Genomic DNA, 17,059 nt, shown 5'->3' on the forward strand with positions numbered 1-17,059 from the left:
GGAGGATTATACCTCACTCTGTTGAATTCAGATATGGTTGGGTGACCAGCTCTGGTTTATGGAAATTGAGAAGACATGTATCATTTCTGGGTAGAAGCTTTGAGAGCCAGCTGAAATGATCTCTTTGCCCTCTACCGTGCTAAGCTCCTGAGAGAGGCTATTGCATCTCAGTGCCAGAGGGAAGATGACATGGGGCAGAGCCGCAACCAAGCTCTGAGGGACCTGTAGTGCAATCAAGGTGACTTGAGTCACTTCAAGCTCTTGGAGTGACCGAAATATGGAGGTCAATGTTCATTATGTTAACAAAACACAACCTAGCCCACTCCCAAGTTAATCTGGCTTTTCCCCTCTTTTAATCATTCTTCACAAATTATAATTTCAGCCTCTCATCATTCTGACCAGTCCCCTGGATTCCACCCATTTTTGACACTGTTGCCCTTAAATGGGGAGCTCAAATCTGAACACCGAACCCCAGGTGAAATCCCGGTAGCCCACAACCAGCCTTTTGACCTGGGAACTCACTGAATAGAACCTAGAGTTGTTTTGTGTTTGTTTCTTGGCGTATGCTTTTATTATCAGCTGTGTTATGCTGCTGTTAACTCACGCTGAGCTTGTGAACCAGTAACTAGAGCTAGAGGCTTTTTCCAGTGATCTCTCAATATTTACCTGGGGAACCGATTTTTAGATCGTAGCTCAGGTAGGCAGGACGGCATCTTACAACTGTTACATGATCTCTTTAAAACAAGTTAGCAGCAGAACCATTTACAGAAACCAGATGTTCTGTCTTTTGGCTCCGACCATGCCGGAAATCTTTACCATCCCGTGCACAGAGCGAAAGCTGCAAAAGTGCAGCACCGGCAGGACTGGGCGCACGGTAGGTTGCTAAACCCAAGGAAAGGGCCATTTTCCCGCGGGGCCCTGAAGGCGGGGCTTCACTTTCCCAGGCCGACGCGTTACGCAACCTCACCCTTCCGTGGCGTGGTGACGGAAGGAGCTCCCAGCCCCCTCCCTCTCTGGCGCCGACACCCACTGAGCGGTCGCGGGCCTTTTTGGTGGGCGGGGCACACCCTAGGAGCCCTCCTGGTTGGCCTGCGGCCCGGCGCGGCGCATGACGTGTTTCCGTGCGTCTCGTCGTGCTGAGGTTAAGGCGTGGCGTCCGCTCCGGGCGCCTGAAGGAGACTTGGAGATTCTGGGGTCCAGCTGCTTGAGTCGCTGGGAGTCGCCGCCGCCGCCGCCGCCACTACTGCCACTGCCGGCAATCCATGAGGAAGATGCTCGCCGCTGTTTCTCGCGTCTTGGGCGTCGCCCAGAAGCCGGTGAGGCAGCGTGGGCGGCCCGGGGTAGGGCGCGAGCGGGGCCGAGGGGGGGCCGGATCCCGGAGGACGCTGGAGGACTGCCCGGGTTTGGGGGCGCGCGGTGTGGCGCCGCCGAGGGCACTGCGGAGCGGCCGGAGGGCCACGGGCTTTCTGTTTTGCCTTCGCGCCTGGCATTCCGCTCCCGGCCCTGGGACGAGTGGCTGCCGGGTCCTTCGGCGGCGAAGTGGGGGAGGGGAGCTCTACAAGGTCCGCGGGGAGGTCAGCCGCGGCTTCCGGCACTGGCTAAAGTAGGTGTGCTCCAGAAGTGTGTTCTTTTACTGCGGATAGAAAAGGGGGTCTTGGGCATCCCTGAGTCTCCAGTTGATCCTGCCCATTCATTTTAAATCTTCCTAATTACATTCTTCTTGACTGAGAGGCCGTGCGGTATGTTAAGAGCGTGAAATCCCGAGACTAGTCGCGTTCAAACACCTGCCTCACCATTTACTAGCCCTGTAACCTTGGGCAGGTTTTTGTTTTTAATCTCCCGTGCTCGGTTTCCTTCCCTCTAAAGAGGAGTTACTACGAGTATTCACCTCGTGGGGTTGTCGTGAAGCTGAAACGCGTGACACGTACGTTAACCTTTTCAAATAGTGCCCTGTCCATCTGTGTTCAGTGATATTTCGGTGCCCAGTTGGGTATACATTTGTGGAACACCTGCCCCCAGCTCTGGAGCGTTAAGTCCGGGTCGTGCACATCAGAAATCACCTCCCCTTCGTTCCTCAACGTTGGGTTTTTCTTGGCAGTCACTTCAAGACCAGTCAGGCAGAACCTAGAGGAAACCGCCCTCCCCCCTTAAACACACGCGCTTAGGGTAAAAGTAGCTAAAGAAAACAGCAGTGCTGCTTGGGAGGGTGAAAGGTTAGCACTATTTATGGCTCCAGCTTTTAGCTGCGCCTAAGGCTTTCAAGCATTTTGATCTCTTGGTGTGGGGAGGTAGTATTACTGGGTACAACTAGCAGCCAAGCTTGACTTGCGCTTCAAGTTCTAGTAACTCCCAGGATTTTGGGGCAGTTCTGCCTAGAATGTGCAGAGATCATTGAAAAGTAGGAAGTATACTCTTCTGGGAACCCCTTTGAAATAACTACAAAACACAATTTGCTTCATCATTTACTGGCATTTAATTGCAACTAGATTCACCTGAAAGATAAGCGCATTTCAGTTTTATTTCTGTATATCACAAGATACATCCAGCGTTTCTGGAGCTCTTAATGTGTGCCAGGCTCTAGGCTATTTAATCACTTTTTTTCCCCACTTTTTAGTTGAATGTAAGTAATGGAAACATGTTTTCAACTTTATGTGAGCGTCTTAGTTCTGAATCAGGTTAAATTTAAAGGGCTGCAGTCGAAAAAAACTTCGATAGAATTGATGGTGTTCTACAGTAAAAGAAAAACTGGTGTGTGCATTTTCAACTGTCACCTTGTGTCCCTAGGAACAGAGAGAAGTCATTAATATCAGAGGCTCGTTTGCTCGGCTGCTCTACATACTCCTGCTCGTGTTGGCCATTCTTCCAGCAGTGCGTTGGCATGACATGCAAATTGCACTTTATTGCAGTAAAACTTTGGCCTCTTCAAAAGTCATATAATACCACCCAAATCAAATAGAAATGAATTTTGAGTTACAATAATTTGTTAACTGGATAAAAGCAAGAGTGGACTACAACTTCAGCTGTACTTTTTGTGGGATCTGAAGAATATGCTTCAGGTCTCCATGGAAAGAAGTCATGTCAATTTACATATCAGTGTTTGAGAATGTGGCTAAAATAATACAGTAATAGTAATTGCTTAAGTGTGTGTGGTCTAATCTGGACCTTAGCCATCATGTAGAGTACTTCTGTTGTGAGCAGATATATTCAGTTGAAAAAGTCGAAAGGAAACATTTCCCCATTTTTTACCACCCAAGCAATAACAGCCATGCAAACAGCGAGAATGGAACGCTGGTTGCAGAGAACATCTCTCCCTCCTGAGGCTTGTATCTCATACTTTGAGTGGTTTAAAATATGTTTGTTGTGGAGCCATATCATAGGATTGTGGTTTACCTGAAATGGGAATTGGATCATAGCTTTATATGAAGAATAATTCTGAAAGTGAAGTTTTGGCTTGTTCGTTGTCTGGTTATGACTGCAAATAACAGAAATAAAGCCCCCAGGTTATCTAGTCTCTTCAGTTTGGCCATTAACTTCATTCTGTTTTCACTGTAATTTCTTTGGAAACAAAATGGCCAAGTGGATGGATTTGATTTTTGCCTCCTTTCTCTTTCTACTGTTAACTTCAGAAGTGGGTATGATCATGTTTCATTGGCCAGGGCATGGATTCATTTTGAAGGCAAGATCCCAACAAAGTGAAGAGAGTGGAGGATACACTCGTGAATATGTTGGGGCTTATGAAAAATCCAGGACTGCATCCTGATAACTGATAAATAATAATAATGACTTTCAAAAATACCCGACAATAAAAAGTACTGACATATTTGTATATTTTGGTCTTTCAAGGCAAGCAGAGTGCTCGTGGCCTCCCGTAATTTTGCAAATGATGCTACATTTGAAATTAAGGTAAGAGGTGTTTTGCTTTGTGTTAGTAATTTTTCCACAGGTCCACAAGGCCTGTGTCAGGCTGTCTGCTCAGTGGAGAGTCTGCTTCTCCCTCTCCTGCTGCTGCTCCTCCTGTTTGTGCTCACTTTCAAATAAATAAAATCTTAAAAAAAAAAAAAAAGTTTCTTTGGAAGTTTGTCTTTCAGCCTCTATAACTCATTTGACTCCCATGGATTTGGGGGGTGGGGAGTCATCTTAGATTTCTTTCCTCTAAAACTCGATCCTCTTGCAGAATGAGCTTTATGATTTAAGGAGTCAGAAGCAATGTGCGGCATTTTTTTGTGTGTGTGCTCCTCTGCTGGTTTTTGAGTTAAATATTATCACAGTGAGATAATAGATCTTACAGTGGGTTGTCCTTGCTTACATTGTAGTAACTGGAAGTTAACTGATTCCATTTCAGAAATGCGATCTTCACCGGCTGGAGGAGGGCCCTCCTGTCACCACAGTGCTCACCAGGGAGGACGGGCTCAAGTACTACAGGATGATGCAGACAGTCCGCCGGATGGAGTTAAAGGCAGATCAGCTGTACAAGCAGAAGATTATTCGTGGTTTCTGTCACTTGTGTGATGGTCAGGTGAGTAGTGGTTTTGTAGTAAAGCCATGTTAGATGTAGGAGTGTAAGTATGGTTTGCACTTAGTGGTTTTCACCCTGCCTTACGCATCTGAAGGATTTGAGGCCAGCCTATCAGAACACAGACGAGCTTGTGAGGCCTGCTCCGAAGCTCATGCTGAGGAAGTCACGCACACATCCCGCTGCTGGTGTCCAGCACCTTGATGGCTTTGTGATCACCTGTATTGCATGTACTTGTGGGCGAAAGGGTTTTCCCTTTGTGTTTTGTTTTGCTGGTTTAGGCCAAGGGTTACAAATTCCAATGCCTGTGGGGACGAGCTGGGTGGAATAAATTAGTGAAGAAGGCGGGACTGCTAGTGACTGGAGTGGGCAGGCCCTGCCCACCCGGGGACACCATCACTTAGTTCTAGCCAGTTGGTGCCATATGGAAATCTGGGGTTAATGCTTCCTGGTTTTGGTTCTTCAAGAGATAACAGAAGTTTCAGTTTTTTTTTTAATTTTTAAAAGATTTTATTTATGTATTCGACAGAGCTGACACAGGTAGGCAGAGAGGCAGGCAGCAGGGGTGGGGTGGGAAGTAGCCTCCCTGCTGAGCAGAGAGCCCAGTGCAGGGCTGGATCCCAGGACCCTAGGATCATGACCTGAGCAGAAGGCAGAGGCTTAACCCACTGAGCCACCCAGGTGCCCCAGTTTCAATTTTCATGTGAAATTCTCCCAGTATTGTTGACATCTTATTCAGCAATTTTTTTCCAAATCACCGTACCGGCTTGAAACGGTAAATCTGTGGATTTCCAGTTGGTAGCTTCTGGCTTGACTTTTCCCTCTGTTCTGTTTCTGATGAAAAATGGAGCTCCTGGGGTGCCTGGGTGGCTCAGTGGATTAAGGCCTCTGCCTTCGGCTCGGGTTATGGTCTCGGAGTCCTGGAATCGAGCCCTGTGTCAGTCTCTCTGCTCAGCTCCCCCGCCCCCTGCCTGCCTCTCTGCCTATTTGTCATCTATCTGTCAAATACAAAAAAATCTTAAAAAAAAAAAAAATGGAGCTCCTGTTGTGGTTATTAAGAGTTCTACTGGGCCAAATTTTCAGAATAGGCTAGGGATTTTTATGTAGAAATGTGTATGCTATTGACTCATTAACTGCTTTTTCCTTTACCATAGGAAGCTTGTTGTGTGGGCCTGGAGGCTGGCATAAATCCAACAGACCATCTTATCACAGCCTATCGGGCGCATGGCTTTACCTTCACTCGTGGGCTTTCTGTCCGAGAAATTCTCGCAGAGCTTACAGGTTTGCTATTGATTTACAAAAAGGGGAAATTAGTGAAATAACTGCAGATTTCTCATATTAAGATGCTGTTACAACTTAACATTAAAACCTTTTTGAGTAAGAAATAAAAGCAGCTCTCCTTTGTGGGGCTCTGGTATCTCTGTTGTGCTTTTTAGTAAACTATTTTTGAGGTCATCTGGCCCCTCAGGTGAAAGTTTAGTAAGTTTAAAAATGTTAGCTTTATAAAATTAGAATACTGTTTGTCACTCAAGCACGCCAGTAGAAATTAGCAGTCATAGAAAGAAAATTGAGAGTAGGAGCATTTCATTGTATGCAGTTTAAATTCTAGGAATCTTTTTACTATTCCCTTTGTCCCCGCCTTGACTCTTGAACCGTTCAGTGGACCAGTGCAGGAGAAATCGGAAGACGTAGCCGGCCAAAAAAAAAAGTCCAGGGTACCACGATGCTACCATCTAAAGGAAACTCAGTGGTTAGTGAGCTAGAAAACTCAAGGACGTGGGACTGGATCGACCTTCCTGAAAGGACCAGGAGATACGGGTGGAATCTGTGTTTGCATAGGGGGAAGGGTGCTTATAGAACTGAATTAGCCTGTGAGTTCTAGTGCTTGAGCCTCTTAAGTAAATCCTTGGGGTGTGGTTTTCCCTCGTATATTTGCGTTGATGTGTATGCGCACGTGCTGCCATTTGTAGGACGAAGAGGAGGCTGTGCTAAAGGAAAGGGTGGATCGATGCACATGTACGCCAAGAACTTCTATGGGGGCAACGGCATCGTCGGAGCTCAGGTGAGCCGTGAGGGGGACGAGGATTGCCCGCTTCCCTAGATTTGGCCCTGGACCACGTCTTAACATGTCATACCCGGGAGAGCTTCCCTTTAACGTATTTAGTACTTTAGTATTTAGCTGGGTATATTTTAAAAGACCTATTGATTCATAGCTTACCATTTGATCAGTTAATAATAGATTTGGACAGTGATTTAAAATTCTTCTTTTTAGGTAATTTTTAACGTACGTAAGCAAGAACCCCTGGCAGCGGCCTATCCCTTCACCTTCTCGTTTATATTTAAGCACGTTAATTGCTGTGTCACATCCACTTAGCCCTTCCTCCCCCTGCTGTAGACTGTGGGTGCAGGTATCTGAGGAGGAAAGGCAGGCGATCAGGATCTTAGGGGCCACGTCAGAAATCAGTCCAGCTTTTGTGGTCATACAGTCCGTCCTCTTTGTTCTCCTCAGTTAGTGAATAATGAAGTCACAGCCTGGGTGTGATGTGTGAGTGACGGATCACTAAATTCTCCTCCTGAAACCAGCGGTAACGCTATGTGTTAACTAGAATTAAAAAAATAGCAAGGAAATGAATGGCATAAAATTATAAGATTGTTTGCCTTACTTTGTAACGTGCTGCTGCTGTATGTTAAAAAAAAAAAAAAGACCTAGGTTTCATACTTTGGCTCTCGAGTAGTTGAATCTTTATAGAAGTGTTACTGTTTAATGGTTGAGGTAGAATTACTCATGTTGCTGGACCCGTTTGACTGTAATACTGGCGGTAGGGAGAGTGTGGGGACTTTGTGACGACAGTGTCGTTTCTCAAATTCTGGCCAGGGCTTAAAATTCGGAGCATTACTTTCTCCCCTCATGGATTTCTGTGGTTCTTTTCTTGGTTGTCCTCAATACTAGGTGCCCCTGGGAGCGGGGATTGCTCTGGCCTGTAAGTATAACGGAAAGGATGAGGTCTGTCTGACTTTATATGGCGACGGTGCTGCTAATCAGGTGAGTGCGTGTCTCTTGACTTGGCAGTAACACTTGCAGTTTTGTTTCCAGAGTGTTGCGTAGTCTTAGTTCCATTGGTGGTCAAGGAATCCGTTGCTTAGCAGTTGAAGTAGCCGTTCAGGGCAGGCCGGAATTGGGGTTTATGGCCACATTACAGGTTTTTATGGCCGCATTACAGGTTTCCTCCGTGGCGCATGGCACAAGCGCTTGGTGCCGGCACCCCGCGGAGGCGCTCTCCTCTGCCTCCGCCTCAGGGTTTCACAAACGCTCTGCGGGTGAAGGACCTTTTTACATCTTCACCCAGGGCAGACTCGCTGTTACGCCAGTCCTGTAACGTGCAGACCTCTCTCGGATGCTGTGGCATCATCAGACTCCTCTCGTAGTTTCTGAGCCTCGGCTCTTCTGTACTTTTCCTGTCATGCTCCGAGTCCTCACCAGTCCAGGGACAGCACTGAGGCCCTGCTCCGGAGGCGGGTTCTCAGACAGTGGCTCGCTCTGTTACGCATTTATAGTAAAGCTTAGCAGCAGGTAGCCACGAAGCTTTACACGTTGGTCTCTTCCTGACGTATTCTGTACCACTGCCTTGGCCCCACTGCTCGGCCCCACTGAAACAAGTGGTGGTGGTTGGTTTGTCACTTCCTTTGTTGGCAAAAAGAGATGATGCTTGTCGTGTCTTCCCCACGCCCCAACACACACACACACACACACACACACACACACACACACACACACTCACACTCACACTCCTTTGCCTTAAAAGCTCTGTTGTGGAAGGTGAAGCTTTGCATTTTTTTTTTGAAAGCTTTCATGCGAGGGAGAGCAGCAGCTTTTGGGGGTGATGAAGTAGTCTAGAGAAAACTAGCCAGATAAAACCACTTGAACTTCTCATCCACACTTCCAGGGTCAGATATTCGAAGCTTACAACATGGCAGCTTTGTGGAAACTGCCGTGTATTTTCATCTGTGAGAATAACCGCTACGGAATGGGAACGTCTGTTGAGAGAGCAGCGGCCAGCACGGACTACTACAAGAGAGGCGACTTCATCCCTGGGCTGAGGGTGAGGACACCTGGTCTGAGGCCGGAGCCACCCTTTGTGGGTCCTTGACCGTCTCCGACAGATTGCAGACGTCTCTGTTCTTAGCGCATGGACGGGTCCTGTAAAGTTAAAATGGTCTCATGCATTTGGTTTATGCTCTGCCCTTTCCTGTGTCTGAACAGGTAGATGGAATGGATGTCTTGTGCGTCCGGGAGGCAACAAGGTTTGCAGCTGCCTACTGTAGATCTGGAAAGGTAAGACTTTTTCTTAGGCCTCCGGGTCAGAGATTCCTGTTGACATTTACCTTAAAAGTAAAAGAACGCCATGTGTCTCTTACAGCTCCTCAGGGGTGGCCGGCAGCTGAGGTGTGTAAGGGAGAAGCAGAGGCCAGTGAGTCGGGTCCCTTTGTAAGCACCATGGTCTTGGTAGCTCACGTCTTGGGAAGCATCCCACGATGCCCCCATTTGGCGTGGCTCTCTCCTTTGAGCACTCCTTCAGCATTATGCCTTGTGGTTTAATTCTGTGCCTCCGCCCTCCACCCCTCCCCATTAATCATAAGCCCCTTGACTGAGCAGATTGGCGACCCTCACAGCGCTTAGCACAGAACTTTGCTCAGATGATAGGCGTTCGGTGTAAGCTTGTCTTCCAGAAGTTAAATATTAGGGTTAAAGTGTGTCATCTTAGTCTTGTTTTTTCAGTCCTGAGAATCTTGACCTTTCGGGTAAAGTAGTAGAGGGAGAGGATACAGCGACGTTGGCTCAGGTACCTTCAGAGCTAGTGGAAGGTGTTCAGTTGGCGTTCACAGCCTAGGAAGCACGGCCCTAGGGTTTACCTTTCTGAGACATGGGACTGGGCTGGCGGTGATGCATGTGGGGAGGGGGGCAGCTGGAGAGGGGCTGCACGTGAGGAAAACGGAATGAAACCGAGTATGTCGGAGGTGGCAGTGAGCTCAGGAATCTGCACGGGGACTTCCCCAGACTAGAAGGCTGGGGCTTGGGCAGTGAGTATCATTCCCGTCTTCCCCAGTTCCCGAAAGAACGTGGAGGGTACAAACATACATGGAAACACGATCGCTGGTTTGTTATTATAAATTTATTACTGTGTCTGTTCACAGCCTGATTTTGGAATTAGGGGAGAGTTTCGATACCCCTTTAAGCCCAACCCTCCGTGTTTTCCAGTAGCTCCTGGATGACAGAGAGAAAAAGAGGTGACAGTGAGGGGTTGACAGGTGTCAGGCGACGCAGTAAGCACTTCTGTGTTAATCAGCACAGTCCTTGAGTTAGGTCCCCTTGCCTGTAAAATGGTAACCTAAGGCACAGAGCAGTTAAGGGTACGAAGCTACTGTATGTGACAGCCTGGTTTGGATCCCAGGCGCTTGGACTGAGAGCAGGGCCTCCCCGTCCCTCAATTACTACACCAAACTGCCCCAGGGATCCTAGATCTCCCCTCTCCCCTCAGTGTTCAAAGATGTCTTCTGGAAGACGGGGGTAGTGTGTAGTGTAACCAGAGGACGCGGTCTTGGTGGTCGGGCTGGCCAGCAGCATCACAGGGCTGCTACCCAGATGTTGTCAGTGAGAATCAACTTTTTTTTTCCAAAGATTTTATTTATTTATTTTACAGAGATCACAACTAGGCAGAGAGGCAGGCAGAGAGAGAGGAGGAAGCAGGCTCCCTGCTGAGCAGAGTGCCCGATGCAGGGCTCGATCCCAGGACTCTGGGATCATGACCCGAGCCGAAGGCAGAGGCTTTAACCCACTGAGCCACCCAGGCGCCCCAGTGAGAATCAACTTTGTCACACACTAGTCAGACCTATGCAGGAGGTTGGGGTGTCGGCCCCTCTGAGGGTACGTGAGGTGGAGATTGATCTACCCAATCTAGCTTTAGTTCGCCTGTCCTGCACTTTCCGGCACATTTAGAGGTTTGCTTTTAGGTGTATTTTGCGAGATTGTGTTAGTATTTTTCTCTAGCTTTTTAAAAAGGCTCCAGATGCTTGTAGATCATTTCCTTTGACTGAGGGGGAAAAAGTAGCTTTATTGATCCTGAAGATAAAAACCATGCCCTCCCTTGCCTTACCTGCTTTCTAATAGGTTTTTCTGTATTAAATCTCAGCTGTTTTATAGGATTATTATTTATCAGAGGCAGTGCTGAGGAAATATTTAAGATCAGTGGGGCTCTGTAACATGCTGGATGCTTTTTTGATTTTTTTTTTTTCTTAAAGATTTTATTTACTTGGCAGAGATCACAAGTAGGCAGAGAGGCAGGCAGAGGGAGGGGGGAAGCAGGACCCCGCTGAGCAGAGAGCCTGATGCGGGGTCGATCCCAGGACCCTGAGATCGTGACCTGAGCCGAAAGCAGAGGCTTAACCCACTGAGCCACCCAGGTGCCCGAGCCTTTTTGATTCTTAATGAGAAGGATGAAACATGGAATACATAGGTATTAGCTAAGAGGAAGTTCTTGACAACTCAGCCAACTGATAGAGAATCTGATGAGAGAACATCTTTGACTCTGGAAGGATGTGCTGTGCCCACTGTCTCAGTCTCCACTGGGTTCTGTTTTAGGGGCCCATACTGATGGAGCTACAGACCTACCGTTACCACGGACACAGCATGAGTGACCCTGGCGTCAGGTATGGTCATGGGAAATCAGTGTGGGGTCCCAAGTGGCTGGGCCTCGCACGGTGCTACTCAGATGAAAAAGCAAAGCATTTCAACATTCGCTCTGGAAGCATTCTGAAAATCCCTAGAATATGTAATCTGCACATGTTAACATGAGCCGCAGTAAACGGCAGAGAGGGGCACCTGGCTAGCTCGGGGTAGAGCACGTGACTCTGAGATTTGTGAATTCAAGTCCCATGTTGGGGATAGACGTTGCTTTAAGAGATTGTAGAGAGAAATCATTGCACAGGACAGGTTGATGGCATAGAGTACATATGTTTTGGGGCACGTAGCTTTTGTAGGCGTTACCCCACTGTAGAGCCAGAATTTGAAAACCTGGCTGGTATGGGGTGAGGCCACCTGGCAACAAGGGGCGTTTAGTATGTTGAAATAGATCAGTCAAAACAGCAGGTTACACTAGGAAGATAGTTGAACTAGGCACTTAGTAACTCTGGAATGTAATGCTGCCATCCCAGAGTGACAAATTTAGAAGTGGATTTAGTCCGAGTAAGCCCGCCCTATCAAGCCTGGGAGTAGACTGGAGTTCGAAGGGAAAATGTTACAAAGAGCAACTTATGTGGAAGCATACACTTGTTTTTCAGGAAAACAGAGCCCTCCCTTTTAGTGTCATTTGAAATAACAGGTTTCAGAGATGTAGGACAGGGATGTACAGTTGAGCCTTGAACGACACAGGTTTGAACTGTGCGGGTCCACCTTAGGGTTTGTTTTTTTTTTTAAGATTTTTTTATTTATTTGACAGACAGAGATCACAAGTAGGCAGAGAGAGAGGAGGAAACAGGCTCCCTGCCGAGCAGAGAGCCCGATGCGGGACTCGATCCCAGGACCCTGGGATCATGACCTGAGCCGAAGGCAGAGGCTTAAACCACTGAGCCACCCAGGCGCCCCAACCTTAGGGGTTTTCAATAAAAACATTACTAGTCTGTATTTTCTCTCACACTTCTGGCTTAAGAATACAGCGTATAATACATGTAACGTACACAATGTCTAGTAATCGTCATTAGTAAGAGTTGTTTTTCAGGACTCAAAGTGGTAGATTTTCAACTGTGTCCATGGCAGGGGTTGGCCCTCTGTTCAAGGGTCATTGTATTCTAGAATCAGGAATTGGAAAACCTACTGTCCAAGTTTTCGCTGGCCCCACTTCTCTGGGCTCCTAACCGTGTCTCCTCCTTGGCATTCTGCCGCCTTCCAGGCTGCAGTTCGTGCCGCCCGCCCTGAGTGGCACATAGAGCATCTCGGCCACTTTCTTCATATCCTACATCTCGATCAGAGAAGCAGATACAAGCTTGAGCTCTGCTCTCAGAATGCCTGAGAAGCCCGAGGAATTGCCACGGCAGAGTTAGAGGCAGCGTTCTTGTATTTTGAGAGCATAATGGCACCATGTCCCCGGGGAGAGCTCTGTGGCAGAGACAACGGTTCTGACCTACTTGTTTGCCTCCTTGCAGTTACCGTACCCGAGAGGAGATTCAGGAAGTAAGAAGTAAAAGTGACCCTATCATGCTGCTCAAGGATAGAATGGTGAACAGCAGTCTGGCCAGCGTCGAAGAATTAAAGGTAGGCTCAACCAGTGTTTCTGCACCCAGAAAGCTGCCGTTCTTAGGGGAGCTGCCGCTCGGGCAGTGGGAAAGGATGGATTGTGGTGTCCGCAGGATACGAAGCAGTCCTATTTGCTCAACCTTGAAACCCAGCAGCACAGTTCTGTGTTCCTAAAAATAGGCTTCAGGTATCCATCAGTGTTCCCAGTGGGGCTCCAAAATATTCCCGTGATCATGGCGTTATAAATACTTCTTCAAAAATAGCAACTGTTAGTACTTCCAGGCCTTGAAGGGTTCTGGTTCCCTACTAGCAACAGGTTCCGAGTAGAACTAGTTGGTATTCTAAGCTGCTGTTTATTTAAAAACCTCTTGAACCATAATCTGATTTTTAGGAAATTGATGTTGAAGTGAGGAAGGAAATTGAGGATGCTGCCCAGTTTGCCACTGCTGATCCGGAACCGCCTTTGGAAGAGCTAGGCTATCACATTTATAGCAGCGATCCGCCTTTTGAAGTTCGGGGTGCCAATCAGTGGATCAAGTTTAAGTCCATCAGTTAAGGGGAGAGCGCACGTGATGGATGGTTACACCTTCAGGGGGCCCTTGGGCTCCATCTGTAAGGGACTCTGTTCTCAACTTTGTTAAGGAAGAAAACCCCATAAGAAGAATGTAGGGTAAGGTAGTAAGTGCATGTGTTTTGTACAGTGTTGCATATTAAAAGATGTTACTGCACACTTAAGTACTTAGTGTGAATGTCATATAAGGTTATTTTAGATTTCAGATTATTTCCTTGAAATGGTTCTATTTCTTTTAATAACTGAAAAGCATTTGCTAAATAATATACAACTAAATCTAAAGCCATTCCTACCTTGAGGGGTGCGGGAGCACTCCCTGGACCTTGCAGCGGTGCCTGCGCCTCCCCGAACAGCGAGTGCTCCGCCTGCTCACCCTCGGCAGCGTCGGGGCTGCAGCCGTGGCACGGTGACTGTCAGCTCTCAAACACATTATTTATTACCTCCAGGCAGGGGGCAGAAGGACAATTCCATTTTTACTTTTTCAAAGATTTTATTTTTACGTAATCTCTACACCCAACTTGGGGCTCGAACTCATGACCCAGAGACCAAGAGTCGCACGCGCCACTGACCGAGCCAGCTGGGTGCTCCAGCAACACCATTTTTAAATAAGACCACTTCCTGATCATTTCGAAGGCCAAATAACTTAGTTTTCTTCATTTATACATTAAATACAAACCTATTTTCTTAATAGTTTTCTATTTACATTCATATCAAACATTAAATACAAGGCATATTCTTACCAATTTTAAGTACAATGCCAGTTTACAGTAAACTGGTCTAAAACAGTGATGCCCATCCCACCCTGTTACTTTAAACACCTGCTTCACCTTTCCAGTGAGTGCTACAGGGTGTACTGAGTTTTCCACCACAGCAACGTGGAAATTTTACAGAATTCCGTAATATTCTGGGATGTCAGAGTTAGAGTTCAGTCACTGTTCTCCCAATACATAAAGTTCTACTCACCTTTAAAACATGTTGATAAGTAACAGGTTTAAAAAAACAATCCAAAGTCAGTAATTCTTTAAAACTTCAAGTTCTTAAATAATGAGGTCTTCCTTGTGTAAACTCCGTGGAATTCATGTGTATGTTACCAACTTTTTAACAACAAAGATGGCCGCTCTTGGCGCCCTCTGTCCCCTGGCCTAGCCAACTGGTTCACCCTCATCTTGGGAGGCCGGGGACCCCTGAGCCCTTCTTCGGTACTGGGAGACTGCTGTCCAGAGCCTGCAGAGGAGACCACCGCTGGGAAAGAACCAAGAGTCTGCTTCAGAGACGCAGGAAAAGGAGTTCAGAGCCACATCACCAAGTGGGAGCCCTTATGTCAGAAGCTACAGTGTACAATCTGAGACTTGTCTAGATAGCCAAAATGTGGTCCTGACTTAAATAGAGCTCTGTCCCCTTGTGTTTGGGCTCCTGCAGGAGTGGCACGTGGCCTCAGAGGCATGCACAGGAGGGCCGGCGGGGGGGGGGGGGCTGGGTTCAGGGCGGGCTGAGGAAAGAAGGGCTGGGGAGAGCTGGGAGGGCAGAGGACAGCTGCGAGGCGGGAACTCCGGGGTTTCACGTTCCTCTGACCGGTACCCAGCTTTACCTGAAGAAAACTCCAGAGCTAGAGGGGAAGTTGGGTAGCTGGTTTTCTGACTAAGCCCCAGATAAGAAAGAAAATTAATTTCATTGAGTGGGGAAAGTGAGCACCACTTTGCTTTCTGCTGATTTAAAAGCACAATCACAGGGAAAAAAAGTCATTTCCTATTACAGTGTTTTGAAGCCATTCTTACCGCAGCCGAAGGTGTCTCAGATCTTCCTTAGTGATGTCGTTAAGAATATCAGACAGGGTGTAGCCTTCTTCAACAATCTGTAACGTACACCAGACACGGAAGAGCTAAGCTGCTTTGTAATACCGGCATAGGAACGTTTTCTTTGTCGCACATTTACCTTCTCTATTGTACTCTCATCTGCTCCTTGCAGCTGTAACCAGTCTATGAGCTCTGGATCAGTTCTTTGCCCCTGAGACCCAGGAGGGGATGCTGGGTTCTCTGTAGTATCTGCGATGGCGAGAAATTTGTTTTGTTGTAATTAATGTTTAACCGTAAAACTCTTCAGAAGTAACCAGTCGAATGGAATAAACTATTACACACAGCATAAGCGTGATTTGAAAGGTTATGAATTAAACCTGTCCGAGCTGCTCTAATCCACGGTGTGCAGTTCCTGGATTCACTGTCCAAAGATTAAAGGGACCACAGGTAAGGGTAATGTTACTTACTTGGGAACTGGACAGGTGCTATGTCTACCACTTTTTTTTTTTTTAAAGATTTTATTTGACAGAGCGGGAACACAAGCAGGGGGAGTGGGGGAGGGAGAAGCAGGCTTTCCACTGAGCAGGGAGCCCAAAGTGGGGCTCGATCCCAGGACCTGGGGATCATGACCTGAGCCAAAGGCAGACACTTCACCACTGAGCCACCCAGGCTCTCCTATGTGTACCACTTTAAATGCTTATTCCAGTTTTTAAAATGACTTTTATAAGAAGTCCCATCCTTAGCTACGCTGGAAATCAAATGAGGGCGAGGAACTCAGTACTGAGATGCGGTGTCAGCGCTCGCCCCTCCCACATCCCAAGAGGTGGCTGGCTGCGGCTCTTTTGGGAGTGGCATGAAATGAATCAGGTTTACTGAGGTTTCATTTCTGCAGTCAGTCACCCTTTTGAGGTATGTAATGCTGTCAGCTTTGATGAGCACTCATGTAACCACCCAGGTGACCTGTTTCCATCACCCCCAGAAGTTCTTAGAGCCTTTTACCGTCAGCCCTGCCCCCCGCCATTGTGATGCTTTCTGTCCCTCGAATTTTGCCTTGAACGGAGTATTGTGTCGATACTCCGTATGGAGGGACTCTGTGTGTAGCCCTTTCAGTCGGCGTTCACTGAGCATAATGCATGTGTGATTCACGCACGTTTCTGAACGTGCCAGTTTTTCTATTACTGAGGAGTATTCCAGAACATACAGTTACTCTCTAGTAAAGCCGTAACTGTGGCAAGGCTGACTAGAACATTAGGCACGTTTCAGGTGGTCTCACACACAAGCCCAAGCAAGTGAAAGATGACTCACCAGTAGGTCTGAACTGTAACTGAAGATGATACAGTTCTCGAGTTTTCTGCTCTAGGGTTTGCCGGAGAAGGTTCTGGTACTCTCTTTCTTTCTGAACTAGGTGTTCTAAAAGTCTGGTTGAGAAAGAAAGCAAGCCATTACTCAGAGCCTAGTGCCGTTCAGTTCAACTCAAACACTGGATGAACCTTAAAGAGATTGGGGCAAAGAAAACAAAATCGCACAATCCCAACAGTCTGGTTTCAGCCTGGACCTGGGCCCCTCCCTCGTGTTTCCTCCCCTTGAAAACAAAGACCAGCACTCAGGGCTCGGGCATATTTGGTCTCAAAATGTATCATGAGCCAGAAGATGTCCTGAGGGTGATCAGGAAACCCTGCCAGGAGGAGCTGGTGTGGCAGCCCGGCTTCTGACGGCGGCGGCGGCGGGCGGCGGCAGAAAGATGACCGCCAGCAGGAGGACTACGCCTGCGGACACTGACGGAACCCGGGACTATGCTAAGTGCTTCGCAGGCGCTGGTCTCCCACACTCAGGACCGAGCCGGGGCCCCCAGGCACCACCCCCCGGGGTGGGAGACACCACCGCAGCCCGTGTGT

General features: G+C 47.7%; 2 protein-coding genes across 3 annotated transcripts in view; one reads left to right on the forward strand and one right to left on the reverse strand.

The window, feature by feature from the left end:
* Positions 1–1,136: 1,136 nt before the first annotated feature.
* On the forward strand, positions 1,137–13,535 carry PDHA1 (pyruvate dehydrogenase E1 subunit alpha 1). Its single transcript, XM_045994894.1, has 11 exons — positions 1,137–1,316; positions 3,844–3,903; positions 4,343–4,516; positions 5,668–5,794; positions 6,484–6,575; positions 7,464–7,556; positions 8,458–8,613; positions 8,775–8,846; positions 11,151–11,218; positions 12,710–12,818; positions 13,192–13,535. Exons 1-11 carry the CDS (start codon positions 1,263–1,265, stop codon positions 13,354–13,356), a joined length of 1,170 nt encoding a protein of 389 aa, XP_045850850.1. The 5' UTR covers positions 1,137–1,262; the 3' UTR covers positions 13,357–13,535.
* A 927-nt stretch (positions 13,536–14,462) lies between these two features.
* MAP3K15 (mitogen-activated protein kinase kinase kinase 15) overlaps positions 14,463–17,059 on the reverse strand; it is a 123,063-nt gene continuing 120,466 nt past the window's right edge. Inside the window, exons 26-29 of one of the 2 annotated variants that reach the window (XM_045994893.1) lie at positions 16,470–16,582; positions 15,304–15,413; positions 15,147–15,223; positions 14,463–14,613 (exon numbers count right to left, since the gene is read on the reverse strand). In XM_045994893.1, coding sequence (XP_045850849.1) covers positions 14,514–14,613; positions 15,147–15,223; positions 15,304–15,413; positions 16,470–16,582 — 400 coding nt within the window. In that variant the 3' untranslated portion in view covers positions 14,463–14,513. Of the gene's footprint in view, positions 14,614–15,080; positions 15,414–16,469; positions 16,583–17,059 lie in introns of those variants that run through there. The other variant, XM_045994892.1, reaches the window with a different exon arrangement.

Source organism: Meles meles, chromosome X, assembly GCF_922984935.1.
Source record: "Meles meles chromosome X, mMelMel3.1 paternal haplotype, whole genome shotgun sequence".
Classification (NCBI taxonomy): domain Eukaryota; kingdom Metazoa; phylum Chordata; class Mammalia; order Carnivora; family Mustelidae; genus Meles; species Meles meles.

Excerpts from the sequence above, each read along its gene's own strand:
- PDHA1 (XM_045994894.1), top strand. The coding sequence starts at position 1,263 with ATGAGGAAGATGCTCGCCGCTGTTTCTCGCGTCTTGGGCGTCGCCCAG. Across the intron at positions 5,795-6,483 it reads AATTCTCGCAGAGCTTACAG|GACGAAGAGGAGGCTGTGCT; the intron begins GTTTGCTATTGA and ends TGCCATTTGTAG. Across the intron at positions 8,847-11,150 it reads CCTACTGTAGATCTGGAAAG|GGGCCCATACTGATGGAGCT; the intron begins GTAAGACTTTTT and ends GTTCTGTTTTAG.